General features: G+C 39.8%; 1 protein-coding gene across 1 annotated transcript in view; it reads left to right on the forward strand.

The window, feature by feature from the left end:
* CFAP61 (cilia and flagella associated protein 61) overlaps positions 1 to 24,444 on the forward strand; it is a 402,292-nt gene that overhangs the window by 153,397 nt on the left and 224,451 nt on the right. The window contains exons 11-12 of the mRNA XM_056121438.1: positions 11,554 to 11,693; positions 21,181 to 21,307. Of these exons, the coding sequence (XP_055977413.1) occupies positions 11,554 to 11,693; positions 21,181 to 21,307 (267 nt within the window). The remainder of the gene's footprint in view (positions 1 to 11,553; positions 11,694 to 21,180; positions 21,308 to 24,444) is intronic.

Consider the following 24,444-nt stretch of genomic DNA (forward strand, 5'->3'; position numbering starts at 1 on the left):
ACATTGCTCTATAGTAATATAGGGGAAATAGAAAAGCAAGTAATTCACTATGAATACAAAGTCCAGAGTTACTGGAAGGCTTTGAATTAGCAACTCATGCAAAGGAAAAGTTAAAGATAAACTTGAGGGATTAGGGTTGAGCACTGTAAATTTCTTCTGGGGGAGAAAAAGGGGCGATTCACTGATGAAGCCTAAAACAGGGTTAATATACAACACAAAAGTAGTAGAAGGAAGGAAATAATAAAAACTAGTGCAGAAATCAATGAAATCAAGCAAGCAATACAAAAAGCAAAACCAGGAGCTGGTTCTTCAAAAGAATGAGCAGAACAGAAAGACCATTGACTAGACTCACAAGGAAAAAAAGAGGACAATTTCCAAGTAAATCAGATCAGAAATGAAGGAAGAAAAATTACAACAGAACCTCCAGAAAGTAATGATAATATGAGAGACTACTATTAACAACGTTATAGTGTTAAGTTAGAGAATCTAGAAAATATAGGCAGATTCTTAGAATCATGTAATCTACCAAGATTCAGTGTGGAAGAAATAGAAAACCTGAATAGACAAATCACAAGCAAGGAGATTGAAACAAGAATTTAGACTTTCTTTCCCAAAAAAGCCTTAGTTCAGATGGGCTGAGTTGAGTTCTCTCAAATCATCTCAAATCATTGTTGTGTTCCCTCAAATCATCATCAAAGAAGGCTCACTTACTAACTTTACTCCTCAAATTCCTCCAAAGTATTGAGAACACAGGAATTCTTCCTAATAGAGTCTATGAAGCTAATAGCACATAGAGTCTATGAAGCAAATAGCAGAGATATTGGGTCTTCTTCCTCCCCAGGTCAGTTAATCCATCAGTATTCGAACCCGGGACTTGGCTTTCTCTGCTCACGTGCCCCAGGCATCCTCTAGGACCCTGGGACCCTCAGCATCCCTGAGCCTCTTCCTGTTTGTTCCCAACACTGTGCCGGTCTTCTTGCCCCCCAGGTCGGTTAATCCGTCAGTATTCAAAACCCTAGACTTGGCTTCTCCAGGCACATGCCCCAGTATCCTCTAGGACGCTGGGACACTCAGCATCCCTGGCCTCTTCCTGTTCGTCCCCAACACTGTGCTGGTCTTCTTCCCCCCAGGTTGTACCCCACCCTCCAACCAGATACCCAGGGGGGAATGGTCTCTTCAGAAGTGGGCGTGGCTTCTGTAGAAGTGGGCGTGGCCTAATTTTGGGCAGGTGGCGGCTGCAGGTAGTTTACTCATACCCAGAAATCTTATGTAACATCTCAGTCCCCATACCTCCACACCAACATGAAGAAACAACACAAATCCCCACCACGTGCAGAGGACGATGAAAAGAGTCTAGAAGCCTCAGTAGGTGCTACTCACCTAAGGGACCTCTCTGAGAAAGAATTCAGATATGAAGTAATGAAGATGTTCAATGAACTCAATGAAATAGTGATACAGATATACAGTAAATTGAAGGAGGATGTGAAAGAAACAATGGATCAGACGATCGAGAAAATCCAGGGAGAAATGAGAGCAGAAATTGGAAAGCTACGCACAGAAATGTCACGAATCAAAGATTCCGTAGATTAAATAAAAAACTCAGTCTGTGCCCTCAACAGTAGAATGACCACAGCTGAAGACAGAATCAGTGATCTGGAAGATCAGCTGCATGAAGCCAACAGGCAACAACAAACAATAACAAGAGACCTCAAAATAGCTCGAGAGCAAATCAGAGATAATTTCAAGAGGAACAACATTAGAATCATGGAAGTACCAAAAGATCAGGGAAACAATCCCAGTGAAAAAGCCACGGTTAAACTAATCATTGCTGAAAAAATCCCCAGAGCTGGACAATGCAGACATTCAGATTTAAGGAGCCTGAAGGGTGCAGCTAAAAGAGACCCTAACAAAAACACTCCAAGACATATCATAGAATGATGGATGCCGCAAAAAGAGACACAATACTGCAAGCATCAAGGTCAAAGAAGGAAATCACATACGAAGGAGCACCTCTTAGATTCACAGCAGATCTATCAGAGGAAACCCTCCACGTCCAAAGGCAATGGTGGGATATAGTAAAAAAAAATCACTGAACTGAATGCTTCACAAAGAATACTCTATCCAGCTAAACTTTGACTCAAACTCGAAGGAACGGTACACTATTTTCTGGATAATGAAGCTTTATTTCTATGAAGCTCAGGAATTTAATAGACTGAAAACCAAACGTAAAAGAAGGGCTAAAGGGGCTACTATAAGACATGACAAACTCTACAAGCACAACAGACCCTTACAGAAAGATGACACAAAACCCCATAACAATAATCTCTCTTAAAGTCAACGGTCTAAATTCACCAATTAAGAGACACCGAGTGGCAAAATGGATTCAGAGACAGAACCCAACATTCTGCTACCTATAAGAAACTCATCTGAACAGTCAGAGCAAACACAGACTTAAAGTTAAAGGATGGAAAACAATTCTGCAAGCAAACATCTCCCTCAAAAAAGGGTGTTGGGAGGATCCTCCCAGGATGGGAGAAGCATGCTGAAAGTAGACTATAGACCAAACATGACTGCCACTCAATGCCTCTTTTGCAAACCACAACACCCAAAAGGAGAGAGAGAACAAAAGGGAATGCCTTGCCACAGAGGCAGGGTGGGATGGGGGGATGGGGGTGGGGGAATACTGGACCTGTGGTGGTCGAAAATGGGCACTGGTGGAGGGATGGGTATTTGATCATTGTATAATAGCAATCCAAGCACAAAAATTTGTAAGTCTACAACTGTACCTCATGGTGTTTCACTAATAAAATTTTTTTAAAAAGTTGGGGTGGCCATACTAGTATCCGACAACATAAATTTCTGCCCCAACCCACAGGACTAGTCAACGTGGATAACCAGGAGAGGGTGTGAGGGTGGGAATAAAGAGACACAGAAGAATGAGAGCAATACAAGACTCTGATCAAGATCCGAATTTATTTCTCTCAAGCTAGCTTTTTATAATTGATTACCTGAAGAAGTGGGCAAAACAGGAAATTAACAAAGCATGCGGATTTTCACTTGAATCAGGGTGTGAGCCCTAATGGTGGGCTCATGGCGGTTATCTTGGGTGTGACTCAGAAACTTACACAATGTATTTTAACATTTTTCCAAGAAGAGATTATTTCCTGAATTGCCGGTCAGGCTGTACTGACATTTTGACTCCTGGCAAATTTCAGATAGAAAAGGATTAAAAGGGACAGCGAAGGCCATTTTCTAATCATCAAGGGATACGTACAACAGGAAGAAATAACACTCTTAAATGTATACGCACCTAATGAGGGAACAGCTAAATATTTAAAACAATTGCTAACAGATTTTAAGGAGGACATTTCTAGCAACACAATAGTAGCTGGGCAATACAATAAAGTCTTCAACATCACCTTATCACCTCTGGATAGATCAACAAGAACAAAGCTCAGCAAGGAAACATTGGCTTTGAAGGAAGAAATAGAAGAGCAAGGACTTATAGTCCTATACAGGGCTTTACACCCCCAATAGAAAGAATACACATTATTCTCCAGTGCACACGGAACATTTTCCAAAATAGACCATGTGCTCGGACACAAAACATACCTCAATAGAACCAGGAAGATAGAAATAGTATGAACAATATTTTCAGACCAGAACGCACTGAGAATAGAAGTGAATCACACACAGACACGGAGAACCAAATAAAACATCTGGAACTTAAACAACTCAATGCTGAACAACGAGTGGGTCAGGAAGGAGGTCAAGGATGAAATCAAAAGATACCTGGAAGCAAATGAGAATGAAGACACGAACTACCAGAATCTATGGGATGCAGCTAAAGCCGTGTTAAGGGGAAAATTTATAGCTCTGCTAGCATTTCTCAAGAAGGAAGAAAAGGCCCAGATAAAAAACTTGACTTCACAGCTCAAGATCTTAGAAAAGGATCAACAAAAGGAGCCCAAATCAGGCAGAAGGAGATCATAAAACTTACAACAGAAATCAACGACATAGAAACCAAAAAAAAAATCTGAAAGATCAATGAAACCAAGAGCTGATTCTTCGAGAAAATAAACAAGACAGATAAACCACTACCATGACTCACAAAGAAAGAGAGAGAGAACCTTAATAAACCGAATCAGAAATGAGAAGGGGGATATCACAACAGAAAACAAAGAAATTCAAAAAATCATCAGAGACTACTTTAAAAGTCTGTACACGACAAAACCAGAGAACCTAGAAGAAATGGATAAATTCCTGGATTCCTATAATCTCCCAAGGCCGTATCAAGAAGATCTAGACTACCTGAATAGACCTGTTAACATCAAGGAAATTGAAACCGTAATTAGAAGTCTTCCCAAAAACAGTTCCAGATGGAATCACTAGCGAATTTTTCCAAACATTTAAAGAGGACCTGTTGCCACCTCTCAAGATTTTCGAGGAAATTGAAGAAATTCTCTCCCAAACATTTATATGAAGTCCATATCTCTCTAATACCAAAAGGAAATAAAGACACTACAAGAAAAGAAAACTACAGGCCGATATCCCTGATGAACACGGATGTGAATATTTTCACCAAATTACTAGCAAATACAATTCAACAATTCTTCAAAAAGATCATACACCAAGTGGAATTCATCCCGTCGATTCAAGAATGGTTTAACATTCAGAAATCAATCAACATAATCCATCATATCAACAAAAGAAAAGATAAAACCATATGATCATATCAATAGATGCAGAGAGAGCATTTGACAAGATCCAGCACCCGTTTATGATGAAAACCCTCACCAAAATGGGTATAAAGGGGACTTTCCTCAATATAGTTAAAGCCATCTACCACAAGCCTACAGCAAGCATCATCCTCAATGGGGAAAAACTGAGAGCCTTCCGTCCAAGATCAGGGATGAGACAAGGATGCCCACTCTCTCCACTGCTGCTCAATATAGTACTGGAAGTACTTGCAATAGCGGTTAGGCAAGAAAAAGCTATTAAGGGCATTCAGGTAGGAAAGGTAGAAATCATGCTCTCACTATTCGCAGATGATATGATACTATACTTAGAGAACCCTAAAACCTCTAACAAGAAACTTCTAGAAACAATAGACTTGTATAGTAAAGTTGCAGGCTATAAAATCAATAACCAAAAGTCCATGGCTTTCCTATATGCAAATAGTGAGAGAGAAGAAAGTGACATGAAAAAAACAATCCCATTCACAATTGTGCCCCAGAAAATCAAGTACCTAGGAATCAGCTTAACTAAGGAAGTAAAGGACCTGTACAAAGAAAACTACAAAACGCTACTTCAGGAAATAAAAGTGGACACAAGGAAATAGAAATATCTCCTGTTCATGGATCGGGAGAATTAACATTGTCAAAATGACAATACTCCCCAAAGCATTGTACAAATTCAATGCTATCCCTATACTGATACCCATGACATTCTTCAAAGAATCGGAGCAAACACTCCTGAAATTCATTGGGAACAATAAGCCCCATGAATAGCTAAAGCAATTCTTGGGAAAAAGAAAATGAGAGGAATCAATCTCCCCAACCTCAACCTCTACTACAAAGCAGTAATAATTAAAACAGCATGGTAATGGAACAAAGGCAAAGCTGTAGACCAATGGAACAGGGTGGAATATACTGACGCCCCCCTACCCCCAAAGATCATCTAATCTTTGATAAGGGAGCAAGAAATGTGAAGTGGAGTAAGGAAAGCCTCTTTAACAAATTGTGCTGGCAAAACTGGACAGCTACATGCAAAAATATGGTCTCAGATCTCTACCTAACACCATGTAAAAAAGTAAGATCAAAGTGGATTAAAGATCTCAACATCAGACCAGAATCCATAAGGTACATTGAAAACAATGTAAAAACCCTTTGGCAAAACCCTCCACAACATTGAAGCTAATGGTATCTTCAAAGATGTCATGCCACTGGCCAAGCAAATGAAAACAGAGATAAACAAATCAGACTATCTTAAACTAAGAAGCTTCTGCACCTCAAAATACAAAGACAGTCTACATAATGGGAAAGGATATTCACCAAATACGCATCCAATTAGCAGTTGATTTCAAGGATATACAAAGCACTGGTTGAACTCCACAAGAAGAAAACATCCAACCCCATCAAAAAATGGGGCAACGAAATGAACAGAAATTTCTCAGAGAAGAAATTCGTATGGCAAAAAGGCACATGAGAAAATTCTCTACATCGTTAATCATCAGGGAGATGCAGATCAAAACAACAATGAGGTATCATTTCATACCACAGAGACTGGCCCAGTCCAAAAAAACAGAAGCTACTGGTGTTGGCATGGATGTGTTGAGAAAGGGACTCTCCTTCACTGCTGGTGGGAATGCTGGCTGGTTCAGCCCTTTCGGAAAACAGTATGGACGATTCTCAAAAAATTAGAAATTGAGCTCCCATTGACCCAGCAATACCACTCCTGGGAATATATCCCTGCGAGACAAAAAAGTATAGTAGAAGTGACATTTGCACTTGTTTCTTCATTGCAGTTCAGTTTACCATAGCCAGAATCTGGAAAAAACCTGAGTGCCTGAGAACAGATGACTGGTTAAAGAAGCTTTGGTTCATCTACACAATGGAGTACTATGTAGCTATTAGAAAAGATGAAGTCTTGAAATTTACATACAGGTGTTACTACATGGAAAGTATCATGCTAAGTGAAATGAGTCAGAATGAGAAGGACAGACATAAAAAGGTTGCATTCATCTGGGGAACATAAAGTAACAAAATAGGAGACTAACACCCAAGAATAGCCAGATAAGTACCAGGTGGTTTACTCCATGTCTTGGAGGCCAGCTGCACGTGCTAGGGGAAAAGGCAGCTCAGATAGATAAGGGAGCACCAAATAAAAGGTGCTGGGAGGATCCTCCGAGAATGGGAGATGCATGCTGAAAGTAGACTATAGACTGAACATGATTGCCACTCAGAGCCTCTTTTGCAAACCACAACACCCAAAAGGATAGAGAGAACAAAAGCGAATGCCCTGCTATAGAGGCAGGGTGGAATGGGGGGGGGGAGGATGGGGGGATAGGAGGGATACTAGGATCATTGGTGATGGAGAATGGGCACTGGTGGAGGGATGGGTACTCTATCATTGTATAATGAAACTCAAGCACAAAAATTTGTAAGTCTACAACTGTACCTCATGGTGTTTCACTAATAATTTTTTTAAAAAGCAGAGATACTACTAGAGAAGAAAATTTCAGAACAATTTCTCCAGTGAACATTGATGCAAAATTTTTTAACAAAATCTTAGCAAGCAAAATTAGAGTATATCCAAAAATACATACATCTCAATCAAATGTGATCCATCCTTAGAATGCAATGGTGGTTCAAATATGCCAGTAAACTAATGTAATATCAATTAAATGTAATTAATGTAATATCAATAAAAGTTAGGATAAAAATCACATGAGTATGTCAGTCTGTGCAGAGAAAACTTTTGACAAGATCCAACATCCACGAAAAAGACCTTCAACAAAATAATGGTGGAAAGAACCTTCCTCGAGGTAATAATAATCACCTATAGCACACCCATGGCAAGTATCATTCTCAATGGTGAAAAATGAAAGCATTCTCAATGGGATCATGCATATGGCAAGGATGTGCACTATCTCCACTTTTATTCAATTTAGTATTTATTCAATTTAGAGTCCTACCAGCAGCATCCAGGCAAGAAAAAGAAATTCAGACGTGAGAAGCAGAAGTCAAATTATCATTATTTAGAGGTGACATGACTTAATAGAACATAGAAGACCTTCAAAAGTCCACTAAAGAGCTCCTTAAAACAGTCATTAGTACAGCAAAGTAGCAGGCTATAAAATCAACAAACAAAATTATGTTTTTCATCCCTGTATGACAGAGAATCAGAAAAGAACAAGATCATAGAATTTAAGCACTCCCAAAGATCAATGTAAAAATCCAAAAACTATCAGTAAATGGGGAGATGAAAAGAATAGATTCTTCTTTGAAGGAGACAGATGTATATCTGGTGGGTATATGGAAAAGTGTTGTCACTTATTGTCAGGGAAATCTAAGTCATTATGACAATAAGTTACAATTTCACACCAGTGTGAATGATACATATCAAAACAACTGAGAACAATCTGTTGTAGCAGGAATATGATGGAAAAGGAATTGTAACCCACAGCTGGTGGGATTGTTGTCCTGTACAACTCCCATGGAAAAGAGTATGGATGTTTCTCAGAAAAGTACAGTTGTCATATGACCCAGAAATTCTTGGTACCCTTCTCACACAAACATACTCATTCAAATAATAATGCACACTATTATTCACTGCATCAGTTACTATAATAGCTAAGATACTGAATTGACCCAGGTTGATAGATGGGTAGATAATGAAGATGTGGTGTACATACACAACAAAATATTATGTAGCTGCAAGGAATAATACATTATGCAATTCTCATTATGCAATTTGCATGGAACTGGGGGATATCATGTTGAGTGAAGTTAGCTAGAAGAAGAAAAATACCAAATGATCTCACTGATCTGTGGTATGAATAATAATAGAACAAGGCAATTCAAGATATCAAAGGGGGCTACCTAGACTTCCTTTGGCCTAGATTATAGAAGAGATGACAGGGAAGGAGAAACGTTGAAAGGGAGGGAGTAAGAAGAGGTAATGGGCCAGGAGCCTCAGGCACATTGGTGGTAAAAAGATGAAGTTTATGTATACTACCAAGCCACAGAGGGAACAGCACTCTAAGCATGAGATCCAAATTATAACTTAGGACTGTCCCTGTCAAGGGAGGCAGATGAGGGTAGGAAGAAACCTGGGGATATTGGTGGAGGGAAATTGTCACGGATGGTAGGATTGGTGTTTGAACATTGTATGGCTAAAACTCAACTATGATTAACTTTGTAAATCACAATGCATTGATTAAAAGAAATTATGAAATCATCATATTCTTTCTCTGTGGGTAGGGAAGTTGAAATTTGCAGTTGATTTTCTGATTGTCATTACCTGACCTGAGGAGAGGCTCAGCCCACTGTAGCACTTTTGGTGAATGGATACCAGGGCAAACTTCCAAGTACAAATAAGCTATTCCATTTAGCTCCATTTCCTATTCCTCCATTTTACTTTTAATATTCCAAGGGGTGGAGATGCTAACAACCTCTTATCACTTTGTTGGTGGGAAGGAAAAATATGAAGACAATTAAGATGACTAGTGAATGGGTATTTATAGACCTTTTCATAGTTTATCATTTAAGTATAGTCAACAGCTATGCTTCAGCTGACTAATTAGAAGCAAAATATTTTATTTTATATTATTTATCACTGTATCACTGTCATCCCTTGTTCATCGATTTCCTCGAGCAGGCACCAGTAACGTCTCCATTCGTCCTAGCCCTGAGATTTCAGCAAGTGACACATTGGAGGCTCATTCAGAGTCAGGGGAATGAGACCCATCCCCTGTATGGGTTTTGACATATCGAATACACCATGGGGAGCTGGACAGAGTCTGCCGTGTGGGATATTATTTATACTGAGACAAAAATATAGTGTAAATATATCACCTGAAAGCCATGTGATCATATATTTTTAAATGACCAATGTAACTTGAAACCTATAAAGAAACATGGATAATCCTGAAGGTAGGATTTACAAACTTGATTTCCTTCAAAGAGGTCTCAAAGTAATTTCACTAAACTTAATTTGTTCCTCTGTGGTGAAGTCATATAAAGACTTCAGCATTGCAGAGGCAATTTGACTTTAAAAAGATACAAAATATATTTGCTTTGTAATTCTATTTATTCCAGGATGCAGGGAGTCAGGAACAGAATACCTTATTACTTCATCCTTAATCCTTCTAGTCCAAGTCGAAGTACTCATTATAGTCTCCTCTAGTGGGAGGTGGCTGAGACTTGGCATTCAATCCTATTTTCATCTCTAGTATTTCCACAACTTGACCCGAAAGTTCCCCAAAAGCAGTTGTGTTATTTTGCTAGAAAGAAAGAAGACAGGGTCAAACACTGATTCACTCCTTTGGGTTTCACAAATGTCCCCAGGGTTTTGGATTAGCACAAGTAATGCCTTCACAGGGTTCAGGGGGAGGCGAGATCCCACAGGGGCAAATCAGCTCTGGCAAGAGCAGGCGGTGTCTGCAGGCGCTTGGCAGAGTGTCAGGTGGGCTGTGCAGAGCTAAGTGGAGCCAGGGCGACACTGTTCCATTGACATAGAATGGTGCTGCATAAGTAACTATGAATGTTCCTGCAGTCATATTTAAAAAATAAAATAAAAAGATGCAAAAAAGGAACAGTTGAGATCACTTTTACTAAAATTTTATTAAATTAAATATGTCAAAAATGCAGACATTTCAACTTGTCAATATGTCCTTGTTAATATGAAAAATTGAGGTTTTCTTTTTCACAGGTTTAGAAATCCATTGTGTTCTTTACACTTGCAGCATAACTCAGTACAAGTATCACAAAAGGAACAGTTAAATAAGTAAATTCATAAACCTAAGTGGTTCTGAACATACGTGGAAATACCAGTAACTGAATTGTGGTATCAGTTTTTTTAAATAAAAATTAAAATCAAATACATTTTCGTTAATTAAAATTTGATTCTTCAGTCACCGTGGTCATATTCCAGTGGCCCAGTGTGGTTCCTGCCCCATGGCAGGAATGCCCGCTTAGAAGGTCTGGGATGGGGAGTCTGCTGTGTGCTCCAACCCACTGTCCAGGCTAAGCACACCTTGGGCTGTTCACTTCAGTGTGGTTGTGTGTTGACAAAATACATAGAGCTGGAGTTGGACGCTCTCGACTCACAGAGAGGAGGACCCTGACTGATACGGTTATGCTTGGTAAGTTCAGGGTCATTGCTGTGCCCCCCCGTGATGCCTTATTACTGCTGGGTTCAAGTGAATTTAAAAATATAGTTGTCCTTTGCTTAAAAATCTACTTTCACAAAAGAATTTATGCCAAGTGTGTGTGTTCTTCACAATATTCACTTGTTTTTATTTTGGGCAGAATCAGATACTGACTTCATATATATTTTTTTCAGTTACATATCTCCATGAATTTTAAATGATTGTTTTCCAAACTGGGCTGGAGCGATAGCACACGGGTAGGGCATTTACCTTGCACGTGGTTGACCTGGGTTTGATTGCTCTACCCACCCCTCTCAGAGAGCCCGGCAAGCTACTGAGAGTATCTCACTCTCACGGCAAAGCCTGACATATTCGATATGCCAAAAGGAGTAACAAAAAGTCTCACAATTTTTTGTGAGGCATTACTGGTGCCCGCTTGAACAAATCGATGAACAATAGGAGGACTGGACTGGACTCGACTGAACTGGACTGGACTCGGCTGGACTGGACTGGAAAACTGTACTGGATGCTTTCCACACTCCAGGTAGCTCTAAGTTGGAAAGCCTCTCCTTCACACTTTCGTCTCATATTTTCTTCGTATTGCAGAGCAAGAAAAATTTGTCTATCGATCATTAATTTCTGGTTCTTTTCCCATATGTCCTGGTCTCCAACTATGTTAGAACAAGAACTTCTGTGTCATTTCTCTGCCGCACATGACCCCTGAGTTTGTTCTAATCCAGAACTTCGTGAAGATAGTCCCCTTCAGCAACTGCACCCTCGAGCAGGACCTCTACGTCTTCCATCGGGCTGGATTGCTCAAGTAAGCAGACACACACTTGCTCAAAAAATAAGGAAGGAGAGCGAGGGATGCAATAAGTTCCCTATTTTCATTTATTTATAAAATTATCTTTTAGTGGAGCACTTGATCAGAGGATTTTAATCAGAGGAGTTGTCTGGTCAGATGTTTAAGCTTAATAGAGCTCTTCAATAAACAAAGTAATACCATACCGACAGAATCAGTAGGTAAAACAGTGTAATATAAGAAAGAGTCCCCCACAGATACACAGTGCACATTTTCAACCACCAATGTCCCTAGTTTCCCTCCTGCCATCCCCATCCCAACTTGCCCCCTGCCTCTGTGGCAGGCACCTTCCTTCTTACTGTCTACTTTTGGACATCACAGTTTGCAGTATTTGCAGTACAGATACTGAGAGGCCATCATGCTTGGTTCTTAGTCTACTTTCAGCACACATCTCCCATCCCAAGCAATCCCTCCAGCCATTACTGGCTTAGTGGTCTCTTCTATTGAGGTCTATCTTATATTCATAAAATACACTGATTCTATATTTAATATTTAATTTTATTTGGCGGATCACAGACAGTGTTCAGAAGCCTGGGTACCTCTCTCTGTGATTCTTGGCCAACTAGTCTCGCAGTTCAATGCTAAGACTTGAAGATGAAAATGTGCACTAGAGGAGGAATGGATGTTCGGTCATTGCATGACTGAAACTCAATCATGAAAGCTTTGTAACTGTATCTCACAGTGATTCAATAAAAATAAGATCACTATCACGATCATCCTGTTGTTCGTCGATTGCCTCGAGCAGGCACCAGTAATGTCTCCTTCGTCCTAGCCCTGAGATTTTAAAAAGTGCCATATTTAAGTCTATTTCAGGGTTAGGAGAATGAGACCCATCATTGTTACTGGTATTTGGCATAATGGGTATGCCACAGGGAGTTTGCCAGACTCTGCCATGTGGGCAGGTTCATTCGGTAGCCTGCCAGGTTGTCCAAAGTAAGAATGAGATAATAAGACATCTGGGAGCTGGGTTTTATAGTCTCTGGGTCTTGGCTGTTGATGGGATTACACAGCGCCGGGGGGGGGGGGGGTGCAGTTTGTTCTATCTAAAAATAAGATAGACCTCAATAAATTGCTGAAAACTGAGAAAAGGATTAGTGATGTCATATCAGAGAACTTTGTCTATTATTGATATATATAGACTGTCTTTGTATTTTGGTCACTGTTTCTTTTGAGGTGCAGAAGCTTCTTAGTTTAAGATAGTCCCATTTGTTTATCTCTGTTTTCACTTGCTTGGCCAGTGGTGTGACATCTTTGAAGATACCATTAGCTTCAATGTCATGGAGGGTTTTGCCAACTTTGTCTTCAATGTACCTTATGGTTTCTGGTCTGATGTTGAGGTCTTTAATCCATTTTGATCTTACGTTTTTACAAGGTGTTAGGTAGAGATCCGAGCCCATATTTTTGCATGTAGGTGCCCAGTTTTGCTAGCACAATTTATTAAAGAGGCTTTCCGTGCTCCACTTCACATTTCTTGCTCCCTTATCAAAGATTAGATGATCTTTGGGGTGGGGGGTGTCAGTATATTCCACCCTATTCCATTGGTCTGCTGCTTTGCCTTTGTTCCAGTACCATGCTGTTTTAATTATTACTGCTTTGTAGTAGAGGTTGAGGTTGGGGAGGTTGATTCCTCCCATTTTCTTTTTCCCAAGAATTGCTTTAGCTATTCGTGGGGGCTTATTGTTCCCTATGAATTTCAGGAGTGTTTGCTCCAATTCTTTGAAGAAAGTCATGGGTATTCATATAAGGATTGTATTAAATTTGTACAAAGTTTTAAGGAGTATTGCCATTTTGACAATGTTAATTCTCCTGATCCATGAGCAGGGGATATCTTTCCATTTCCTCGTGTCCTCTTTTGTTTTCCGAAGTAGCATTTTTAGTTTTCTTTGTACAGGTTTTTTATATCCTTAGTTAAGATGATTCCTAGATACTTGGTTTTCTGAGGCACAATTGTGAACAGGATTGCTTTTTTCATATCTCTTTCTTCTCTCTCATTATTTGCGTATAGGAAAGCCATGGACTTTTGGGTATTGATTTTATAGCCTGCAACTTTACTATACAAGTTTATTGTTTCTAGGAGTTTCTTGGTAGAGGTTTTAGTATATTATCATATCATCTGCGAATAGTGAGAGCTTGATTTCTTCCTTTCCTATCTGAATTATAATTCTTTTTTAAAGATTTTATTATTGAATCACTGTGAGATAGATCTTTACAAAGCTGTTCATATTTTGGTTTTAGTCATATAGTGTTCCAACACCCATCCTTCCACCAGTGAACATTTCCCGGCACCAGTGGTGTCTCCAGTTTCCCTACTATCACCTCTGCCCTACTGCCTCTATGGCAGCATTTTCTTCTCTCTCTCTCTCTCTCTCTCTCTCTCTCTCTCTCTCTCTCTCTCTCTCTCTCTTCCTTTTGGGCATTGTGGTTTGCAGTACAGATGCTGAAAGGTTATCTGGCATATCCCTTTACCTACTTTTAAACACTCAATACCTTCCTAGACTGTTTTCCCTGACAGTGGATATGTCTTCTAATATATATATATATATATATATATATATATATATATACATATTTACATATATATGTATCATACCACAGATGAATGGAATACAGTTATTCTATATCTGTTTCTTTCTTTCTGACACATTTCACTCAGCATGTGTCTCCATACTCTCTAAGTCCATCTATTTATAGATTTATAGTCAAATTTTATTACTTCATTTTTTCTAACAGCTGAGTAGTATTGCATTGTGTAGATGTGCCATAGTTTCTTTTTCCATCAGTCTGTTTTCAGTCACTCAGACTGTTTCCAGATTCTGGCTATTGTGAATAGTGCTGCAATGAACATAGGGGTGTATATAGTGCTTGCCCATTTTCTGATGAGGTTGGAGGTTTTTTCTTGTAAAGTTTTCCAAGTGCCGTATATATCCTGACTATTAACCCTTTATGTGATGCATATTGAGTAAATATTTTTTCCCATTCTGTTAGTTGGCTTTGTATTTTGGTCACTGTTTCTTTTGAGGTGCAGAAACTTCTTAGTTTAATGTGTTCCATTTCTTTATCTTTGTTTCCACTTGTTTGCTCAGTGGTGTTTCATTTTTGAAGATGCCTTTAGCTTCAGTGTTACTGAGGGTTCTGCCAACATTTGCCTCTGATATTGAGGTCTTTAATCCCTTTTGATCTGACTTTTGTGCCTGTCATTAGAAAGAGGTCTGAGTTCTTTTTTTATTTTATTTTTTGCATGTAGTGGCCCAGTTTCCCAGAAGCACTTGTTGCAAAGGCTTTCCTTGCTCCACTTCATAGTTATTGCCCATTTATCAAAGATTAGGTGGCCATATATTTGAGGGTTGTTTTCAGGATATTGAACTGTGTTCCACTGATCTGCAGGTCTGTCTTTATTCCAATAACAGGCTGTTTTAATTACTACCGCTTTGTACTATAGTTTGAAGTTGGGAAGGTGATGCCTCCCATCTTCTTTTCCCGAAGGATTGCTTTAGCTATTCGTGGGGGTTTATTGTTCCATATAAATTTCAGGAGTGTTTGATCTATTTCTTTGAAAAAATGTCATGGGTATCCTTATAGGGACTGCATTGAATTTTTATAATGCATTAGGGAGTATTGCTCCTTTGATAATACTAATTCTCCCAATTCATGAGCAAGGGATGTGTTTCCATTTTCTCATATCCTCTTTTATTTCTTGGAGTAGTGTTTTATAGTTTTCTTTGTATAGGTTCTTCACCTTTTTAGTTAAACTGATTCCAAGGTACTTGGTTTTCTAAGGCATGATGTGAATGGTATTGTTTTTCTAATATCTCTCTCTTCTCTTTCATTGTTTGTATATAGAAAAGTCATGGACTTCTGGGTATTGATTTTGTAACCTGCCACTCTAAGATACAAATCTATTGTTTCTAGGAGCAATAGTTTGTGGAGTCTTTAGGATTCTCTAAATATATTACATGTCATCTGCAAGTAGTGAGAGCTTGATTTCTTCCTTTCCTATCTGGATGCTTTTGGTGTCTTTTTCTTGCCTAACTGCTATGACAGGTACTTCCAATGCTATTTTGAATAGAAGTGGCAAGAGTGCCTGATCTTAGAGGGAAGTCTTTTAGATTTTCCCCCTTGAGGAAAATGCTTGATATGAGTCTGTGCTAGATGGCTTTGACTACATTGAGAAAAGTTTCTTCAACTCCCATTTTCTTGAGAGTTTTTATCATGAACAGGTGCTAGATCTTGCCAAATGCTTTTCCTGCATTTATACATATGACCATATGATTTTTATCCTTTCTTTTATGATATGGTTTGTTTGTATTCAATAAATGTGTGTGGGCCCTTCATGTACATTCAGTAGCCGTGAGCCACCTCCACACCCCAGCCAGCCACTGCCAAGGGATGCATGAAGGAGGGAGCAGGGCTGCTAAGCTGGTTGGTGATCAGTCACTGTTTATTCCAGTCTCGGTCCTGCCATTATTCCATTCTCCCTGCATGCCTATTCCAGTCTCATGCCCATACCAGTTTTCCCCTGCCCCTCATTCCTACCTCCTGTTCCCTCATGCTCATCTCACCTTGCACCCAGCCTTAGTCATCCCCTCAAGGGAGTTCAGGGTATCAGATACACCTAGGTCAGATCACAATCAACATATGTATAGCCCTTCTTTCAGGAAACTCTTCTAAGACAAAGATCTCATTCTGCTGGGAGATCTGCTCAAGGGCGGAATTTCATTTAAGGGCATATTTCTCCTTTTCTTGGTCCATATTAATTTAAACGATCATCATACATTTACTTCTTAATCTTTCTAATCATTTTGTACTGACACAGTAAGAGATATATTAAGTGTATAGGATGACTCTCCTGGGGACATCTCACTATATATCCCAGACTACAGTGCTCAGGACTAATCTGGCCAACCAAGGTCCTTGTCCAGTCACTTCTCTTTGGATCATGACAGAATTTGTCCACAATCATGCTCTTAGTTTATTATGTTATATTGTGCTTGGTCTGTCCCATTTTGATGTTAGGGTAGCTCACAGTTTTCCCTGGATCCATCCAATCACTTCTTTGGGCCCCTGCTTTTGGAGTGCTAGGAACTAAGGACAACAGAGGCTTAAGTCGAGTAAATTTGACAAATAACTAGGAGTAAATATTATTCGGAGTCAATTAACTCCCAGGTTACAAAGCATAGCATTAACTGTCTTCCCGTGTCTATAAAAAAAGGACATTGTTCTAAAGTAAACTATGTAAAGGACATAAAGGAAAGAGAAAAGCAGTATTTCTTCTTACAAATACAAAATTCAAGAAGAATATGACTCTAACAGTCACAGGGTCTGATTTGGGGATATAGGTGATTAGCAGATAGGGGAAGCAGAGCACAAAGAAGTTATGAATAAATACAGAAGAATGGGAGTGTCTCAGGAGCACTGTGATGGGTGTAAACCAATAAACCTACATTCCCTGGAGTAAGGGAGAAAGGGTGGAGGAGAAAGGACAAACCAATGTTATCCTCCAGTGGTGTATTATGTTGATTGATTTGTGAAAGTTAAATAAACTTTGCACCCCCCGGGTGAATCCTACTTGGTCATGGTGTGTGAACTTTTTGATAAGGCTTGGATTCTATTTGCTAGTGTTTTGTTGAGAATCTTGCATCTGTGTTCATCAGGGATATTGGTTTATAATTTTATGTGTGTGTGTGGGGGGGTCTCTCTCTGCTTTGACTATCAAGGTGATATTTGCCTCAGAGAAACTATTTGGGAATGTTTCTGTTTCTTCAATTTCCAGGAAAATCTTGGAAAGGACTGGTAATAGGTCCTCATTTAAAGTTTGAAAGAATTCACTAATGAATCCATCTGGGCCAGAGCTTTTGTTTTGGAGGAGTCTTTTGATTACCATTTCAATTTCCTTGATGGTGATAGGTCTGTTCACGTGATCCAGATCTTCTTGGTTCAGCCTTGGGAGGTTATAGGAATCCAGAATTTTTTAAAAAATTTCTTTAAGATTCTCTTGTTTTGTGCCATAAAGATTTACAAAGTAGTCTCTAATGATTCTCTGTTCTGTTGTTATATCCCCCTTCTTATTTCTGATTCAGTTAATTAGGCTTCTTTCCCTCTATTTCTTTGTGAGTCTCACTAATGGTTTATTGATCTGGTTTATTTTCTCAAAGAACAGCTCTTGGTTTAGTTATTTTGGACTGGATTTTTTGGGGGGTTGGGGGATTCCAGCTCATTGATTTCTGCTCTACGTTTTATTATTTCCTTCCTTCTGCCTGGTTTGAGCTTTTTGTTCTTCATTTCCAAAGAGCTTAAGCTGTGAGGTTAAGTTATTTATGTGGGCCCTTTCTTCCTTCCTGATTAATGCTTGCAGAACTATAAACTTTCCTCTTAACACTGCTTTTGCTGTGTCTCACAAGTTCTGTTAACTCGTGTCCTCATTCTCATTTGTTTCCAGGAAACTTTGATTTCTTCTCTAACCCACTAATTGTTTAGTGAGCTGTTTAACTTCCAGGTGTTTCACTTGATTATTCGTTGTCATGTGTGATTAGTTTCTATTTTCAGTGCAACATAATCTGAAAAGATAGTTGATATAATTTCTATTTTTTAATTCTATTGAGGGCTGGAGCGATAACACAGAGGGTAGGGCATTTGCATGCAGTCAACATGGCTGACCCAAGTTCGATTCCTCTCCGCCCCTCTCGGAAAGCCCAGCAAGCTACCGAGAGTATCTCAAGTATCTCGCCCACATGGCAAAGCCTGGCAAGCTCCCTGTGACGTATTCGATATGCCAAACACAGTAACAACAAAGTCTCCAATGGAAACTTTACTGGGCCCACTTGAGCAAATCGATGAACAACGGGAGGATAGTGACAGTGAGAATTTTATTGAGGTGTGTTTTGTGACCCAGCATATGTTCTATCTTGGAGAATGTCCAACAAGCACTAGAAAAATGTATATATACATACATGTATATATGTATATATACATATATGTATATACTAACTTCCTCTCTTCCATTTTTTCCCTTTAACCAAATGGGTTTTTTTTTTTTTGCTGAACTTTAGTCTAGTTCATCTATCTAGAGGTGACAGAGTGGTACTGAAATCTCCAACTACTACTGTGTTCCTATCACTGTCTTTATTCAAGTCTATTAGCAGTTGTTCTAAGTATTTTGCTGGTCCCTCATTAGGTGCATATACATTTAGGTGTGTGAGTTCTTCCTGATGTACCCATTTTTTGTTCATTAAGAAATTACCTTCACTGTCTCATGACCTTCTGCAGCCTGAAGTTTATGTGGTCTGATACTAGTATGGCCACCCCCGTGTTTTTAAAGGGGGTTATTTGCTAGGAGAATTGTTTTCTAGCCTTTGACTTTAAGTCTGTGTTTGCTTTGATTGTTCACATGTGTTTCTTGCAGGCAGCAGAATGTTGGGTTCAATTTTCTAATCCATCCTGCCATTCGGTGCCTCTTGATTGGTGCAATTAGTCCACTGACATTGAGAGAGATTATTGTGATGTGGATTTGTGCCATCTTTTTGTGGAAGTTCAGTGTACCTGTGGGGCTTGTCTTGTCTAAAAGTAATCCACTTAGTTTTTGTAACAATGGTTTTGTATCTGTGAAGTTCCTGAGTTGTTCTTTGTCTGTAAAGTTGTGTCGTGTCCCTTCAAATATGAACGAGTGTCTGGCTGGGTAAAGTATTCTTGGTGAAGTGTTCATTTCATTGAGTTTGTTCATTATATAGCACACTGTCTTTAGTCCTGGAGGGTTTCATCTTATAAGTCCGCTGGTGAATCTTAGGGGTGCTCCTTTATAAGCAAGTTCCTTCTTTGATCTTCCAGCTTTCAGTATTCTATCTCTATCTGTGATTTTTGTCATTCTGTTTAGGATGTATCGGAGTATTTTTATTTAAATTTCTTTCAGTTGGTACCCTTGGGCCTCCTGGATTTGGGTGCATGCACTCTTCAGTTCCAGGAACTTCTCAGCAATGAAAGTTTTGATGGTTGCTTCTACATCGGGGTTTTCTTCCTGCCCCTCTGGTACTCCAGTTATTCTTATGTTGTTCCTCTTGGTTTCATCCTCATTTTCTCTTGTCATGTGTTGGTATATTTTGAGACTCTTTTCCATCTTTTGCTGAAGTTCAGAGATTCTCTGCACCTCATCTTAGAGCTCACCGATTCTGTCCTTGGCAGCTGTTACTCTGCTTCTGAGACCTTCCATTGAACTTTTCATTTCACCTACCAGGTTTTTCAGATCTATCATTTCTGCTTGTATTTTTGTTTTCATCTTCCTCATTTCTGCTCTCATATCCTCCTCTATTTTAGTGGCTATGCATTCCAGTGTTTCTTTGAGCTCCTTATGCATCCTCAACAATTTCTTTCTTAATTCTTTAATTCCTTACTAGAGAGGTTATAAAGCTCCTTAATACTCGTTGAGTCTTCTGACTAGCATGTTCACACACCAAACCTGATAGGTTTCTGTGTTGCTTTACTACTGGGATCTTTGCAGTTTGAATTGTTTCTTGTGCGTAATTTTGTGGTTAGGTTCCTGCAGTTAGGATATCTTTGTGTGTTTCTGATGAGTTATAGAGAAGTGAAGAAATGGGGGGCCATAGAGTGGCTGCACTCTTCACGGGTGGGGGACAGTCCTGACCTTGACGGCAAAATGGCGATCCTGAATAAAATACAGGGCCTTTGACACCTGGTATTCCTCAGTTTCCTGGGGTCAGTATAATTCTTTGACTTCTTAACATAAATTAAAATCCTTATCATTATATAATAATTTTTATTTATTATATATAATAATAATTCTGAGAGAAGAATCAGAATCATTTTTTTTGGCTTTTTGGGTCATACCCAGCGATGCACAGGGGTTACTCCTGGTTCTGCACTCAGGAATTACCCCGGCGGTGCTCAGAGGACCATATGGGATGCTGGGAATCGAACCCGGGTCGGCCGTGTACAAGACAAACGCCCTACCCACTGTGCTATTGCTCCAGCCCCAGAATCATTATTATATATAACAAATAAGAATTATTATACAGAATCACATCCTTGATTCTTTTATTGGCTGTAAGTCACAGGTGAAGCTGCTGGCCTCCTGCGAATTGCTTGTGAAACCCACCCACCCCCAACAATAAAAATAAGGATTTGAGAAATTATTTGGTTTTATGTTTGAAGTAATGCAAAATAAAGCATGGTGCTGAAATTTTTAAATTAAATTCATGCAACATGTACCTTTGTGTTATTTGATTAATGCCATTATCTGATTTTTATCTCATTCTTTTCTTTTGGGTCTTTACAACTATTGTAGAAACAGGTGAACTTTTGTATTAATTAAGCCTGATCGTTTTACAAATTACAGGGTATTATTTAACATAATAATCATATTATGATTCAGTGTCTTTTAGGAGGGGGTTTACATATTATAATATTTTAGCCTAAAAATGTCTCTCTCCTTACCCAGATCCATTAATATAAGATTTGCCACTAAATCTGATGTTCCTGGAATTGAAAATCTTGTCAGCACCCTCATGCTGAGCAAAAGCATACTGGACGATGTAAACCACTACACTAATGCTTGCAAAGATACTGTAAGTACCTAGACTGACCAGACTGGCTTTCTTTCCCTCATAGTATAGGAGCTCTATGTCCTAGAAAACTTCAATCCTAAAGTTTTCTTAGACCTCAGTGGGTATTGTGTCATGAGGAACCACAAAGTTGGGTAGATGATAGAAGATAAGAAAAATGATAAAATTGATGTTTAAGGAGGTGATGTGGTTCTCTTCATAAGTGGCCCCAAGGGGTTGATCAGATTATGCTCAGTATTTATCACAGTGATGAAAAATTTGAATTTGACTCAGACTAAGTGAGATAGATCCCAGTTCTTGGATGGGAAAATGTGACAGGTTGACAGATTAGGAATTAATAGGAGCTGAGGACTCATTTGTAGGATAGTGAGAAAAAAAAAACACAGTATGAAACTAATTCCCAGGCACTGTAGAAACAGGACCGGGAGGAAAGGCCCATGTTTGGAACCTTGCCACAAGTGGTGGAGAAGTGAGAGGGCAATTAGGAGAGAAGATACTACTATGACAATGATAGAAGTGATCACTCTGGACAAGAACTGAGTTCTGAAAGTAGGTAAAGGGACAAACATGATAACCTCTCAGTACCTGTAGTGCAAACCATAATCGTGAGAGAGAGAAAGAGACAAAGGGAGGAGGAGGAGGAGGAGGAGGAGGAGGAAAAGAGGGGAGGAGGAGGAGGAGGAGGAGAAAGAGGAAGAGAGGGGAAGAGGAGGAGGAGGAGGAGGAGGAAGAAGAGGAGGAGAATGTCTGCTATGGAGACGGTGGGGGTGGGGTGGGAGGGACTGGGGACATTGTGGTGGGAAATGTACACTGGTGAAGGATGTTGGACGTTGGACATAGTATGACTGCAAACCAATCATGAACACCTATGTGTCTCTCAGTGTTTCAACAAAAATTTAAAAAAAATAATAGTAGAAGCTGAGAAATCTGTGTACTCCTGGTGCCCATAAAGAATCGCTAAATATCAGCCTGGGGAAGTGCGGCCCATTTCCCTCCTAATAGATTATGAGTCTGTCCAGCCATCCTTGTGGAACTGCTGCACCCTCGAGAAGTGATAGACAGAGATAGATGGAGAAAGATCCTATATGACAAATGTTATGTCCTGCTTCTGGTAGAGTAACTACATTATACTTTTTTCATGGCAAAGGGCAAATTTGTAGCACTTCTATGAACACAGGTTTTTTTTTTTATGGGACATGCCAGTTACCAGACCACAGAAAATTGCAAGCTTAGTTTATTTTAATTTTATTTGTTGTTATTGTTTTGCTTTTGTAGGACACACACAACATGCCCAGGGCTTACCTCTGCTCTGTTCTGTGGAATCACTCTTGTCAGTCTTCAGGGTTACAACTAGAGTCAATCTCATACAATACAATCACTTTAGGATATTACTAACATGTTGTTTAAGGCTGGGTGATATGTACTTTCGTATATATATCAGAAAACAATATATGCATATATATATTTCCCTCTATGATTGGTTGCCTACTATTTGAACTCATTAACTGTGGTGTGGTACTCTTGAAGAATGGGTAGGGAGTGTCTTATGATGTGTCACATGGCCTCAAATGGGGTCGCACAGTCCAGGAATACATTCAGTCCTGCAGGAGGCTCAGCCTGAGAGTGTGGGGAGCAGCCTTGAGTGTGGTGGAGGTTGGGTTCTGGAGGTTTTTGGCTGCCAGAGCTGGGTCCCTTGGAGCGGGGAGGGCTCTCACCCATCCCCCTCTGTGTTGCCCTGTGTGAAACAGCCTGGCATGGAGTCTAGTGGCATGGCTATGGAGAGCGTCATGTTGCTCCTTTCTGGGAGAAAAAGCATGTGATCTGGATGGTGGCCAATGAGGAGATTATCTGGCATTTGGCAGGAGGTGGCTTATGGGCCTGACCCCAACATCACTAGAGACTGGGAGAACGGGGAGAGGATCTCCATTCCCAGTCCCATTGAGCCAAGTCTAAGGTCACAAAGTTCTGCATAACCTGGGTTTAGTGGGACTTCACTTGTGCATGAGGCTTGGTCCGAGTGTGTGGGGAGCAGACTTGAGCATGGCGGCAGTTGAACTGTGGAGGTTTTCGGCTGCTCGGGCTGGGTCCCTTGGAGTGCGGAGGGCTCTCAACCACCCCCTCTGGCGCACCTCGAGTGAAACAGCCTGGCGTGGGGTCCAGGGACATGGCTATGGCCAAGATAATCACTTTCAACCTTGTACTATCTCTTTAGCCTGTTGGTTGCTCTTTTTCTTTTTTTCACTTCATTTAAGCACGATAGTGTACATAGTTGTCTGTGATACAGCTGTTATGGACTTTTAAGGTTACAGCACCAATCCCCCACCTGAGTGAGCTTCCCTCCACCATGGTCTTCATTTTTCCAATACAAGCCAAAGCTGCTCCCTTGGCAGGTACACAATAATATATTTTATACTGCTTGTTACTACCAAATGGCAGAAGGAATTATCAAAGATACTTCAGTAAAAGAAGATTTGTGAAAATTGTTATATCTCACCACAGGGTTGTTAAGTCTTTGAGGATTTACTAAGCTGTCAGTTGAGCCTTGTGTGTTATTGCTTTTAGTTTATTGAGTTTAGTTGGCTTCTATGTTACTTTTTCATCTAATTTGGTGGCTCCTACTGAAATTTCAGTACTGTAACATTTAGAGGTGTCCAGAAACTTCAAGGTCTGTAGTACTGGGATAAATCTTCAGACATTCTTAGTGTAGATGTGGAGTGAGGCCACAAGGCATGATGGCAGCAGTGGGGTGTGGATGCAGCTGTTGGGGCATTTGCAGAGCAGGGATTTGGTCCCTCCCACCCCAAGGGCATCCTCAGGTTCTCAGCCAGGGGGACTGGTGTGCCCATGAATTTCAGCTGCTCTGCTTGCATCTTTTCAGAGATTTAGTTCATGAATCTGAAAAGCAGGACAGGTGGATGAGTCAATGTGGTGCCTGTGGGATGTTGACCTACTATAGTTGCTTTTTTGGATAGATATTATTAAGGGTTTTTGTGAAAGTGTATCCAGTGAACAATTTGATAGAATATTTCAATATACTATTTTAAAAAATAAACTTATCCCAGCCCACCCACCAAAGTTTTGCTCCATTCACGTTCTTGAGGCTAATACAACTTTAACATGTAAGGTTGTAGATGATGTGT

This window comes from Sorex fumeus, unplaced genomic scaffold, assembly GCF_029834395.1.
Source record: "Sorex fumeus unplaced genomic scaffold, SorFum_2.1 ptg000044l, whole genome shotgun sequence".
NCBI classification, from domain to species: Eukaryota; Metazoa; Chordata; class Mammalia; order Eulipotyphla; family Soricidae; genus Sorex; species Sorex fumeus.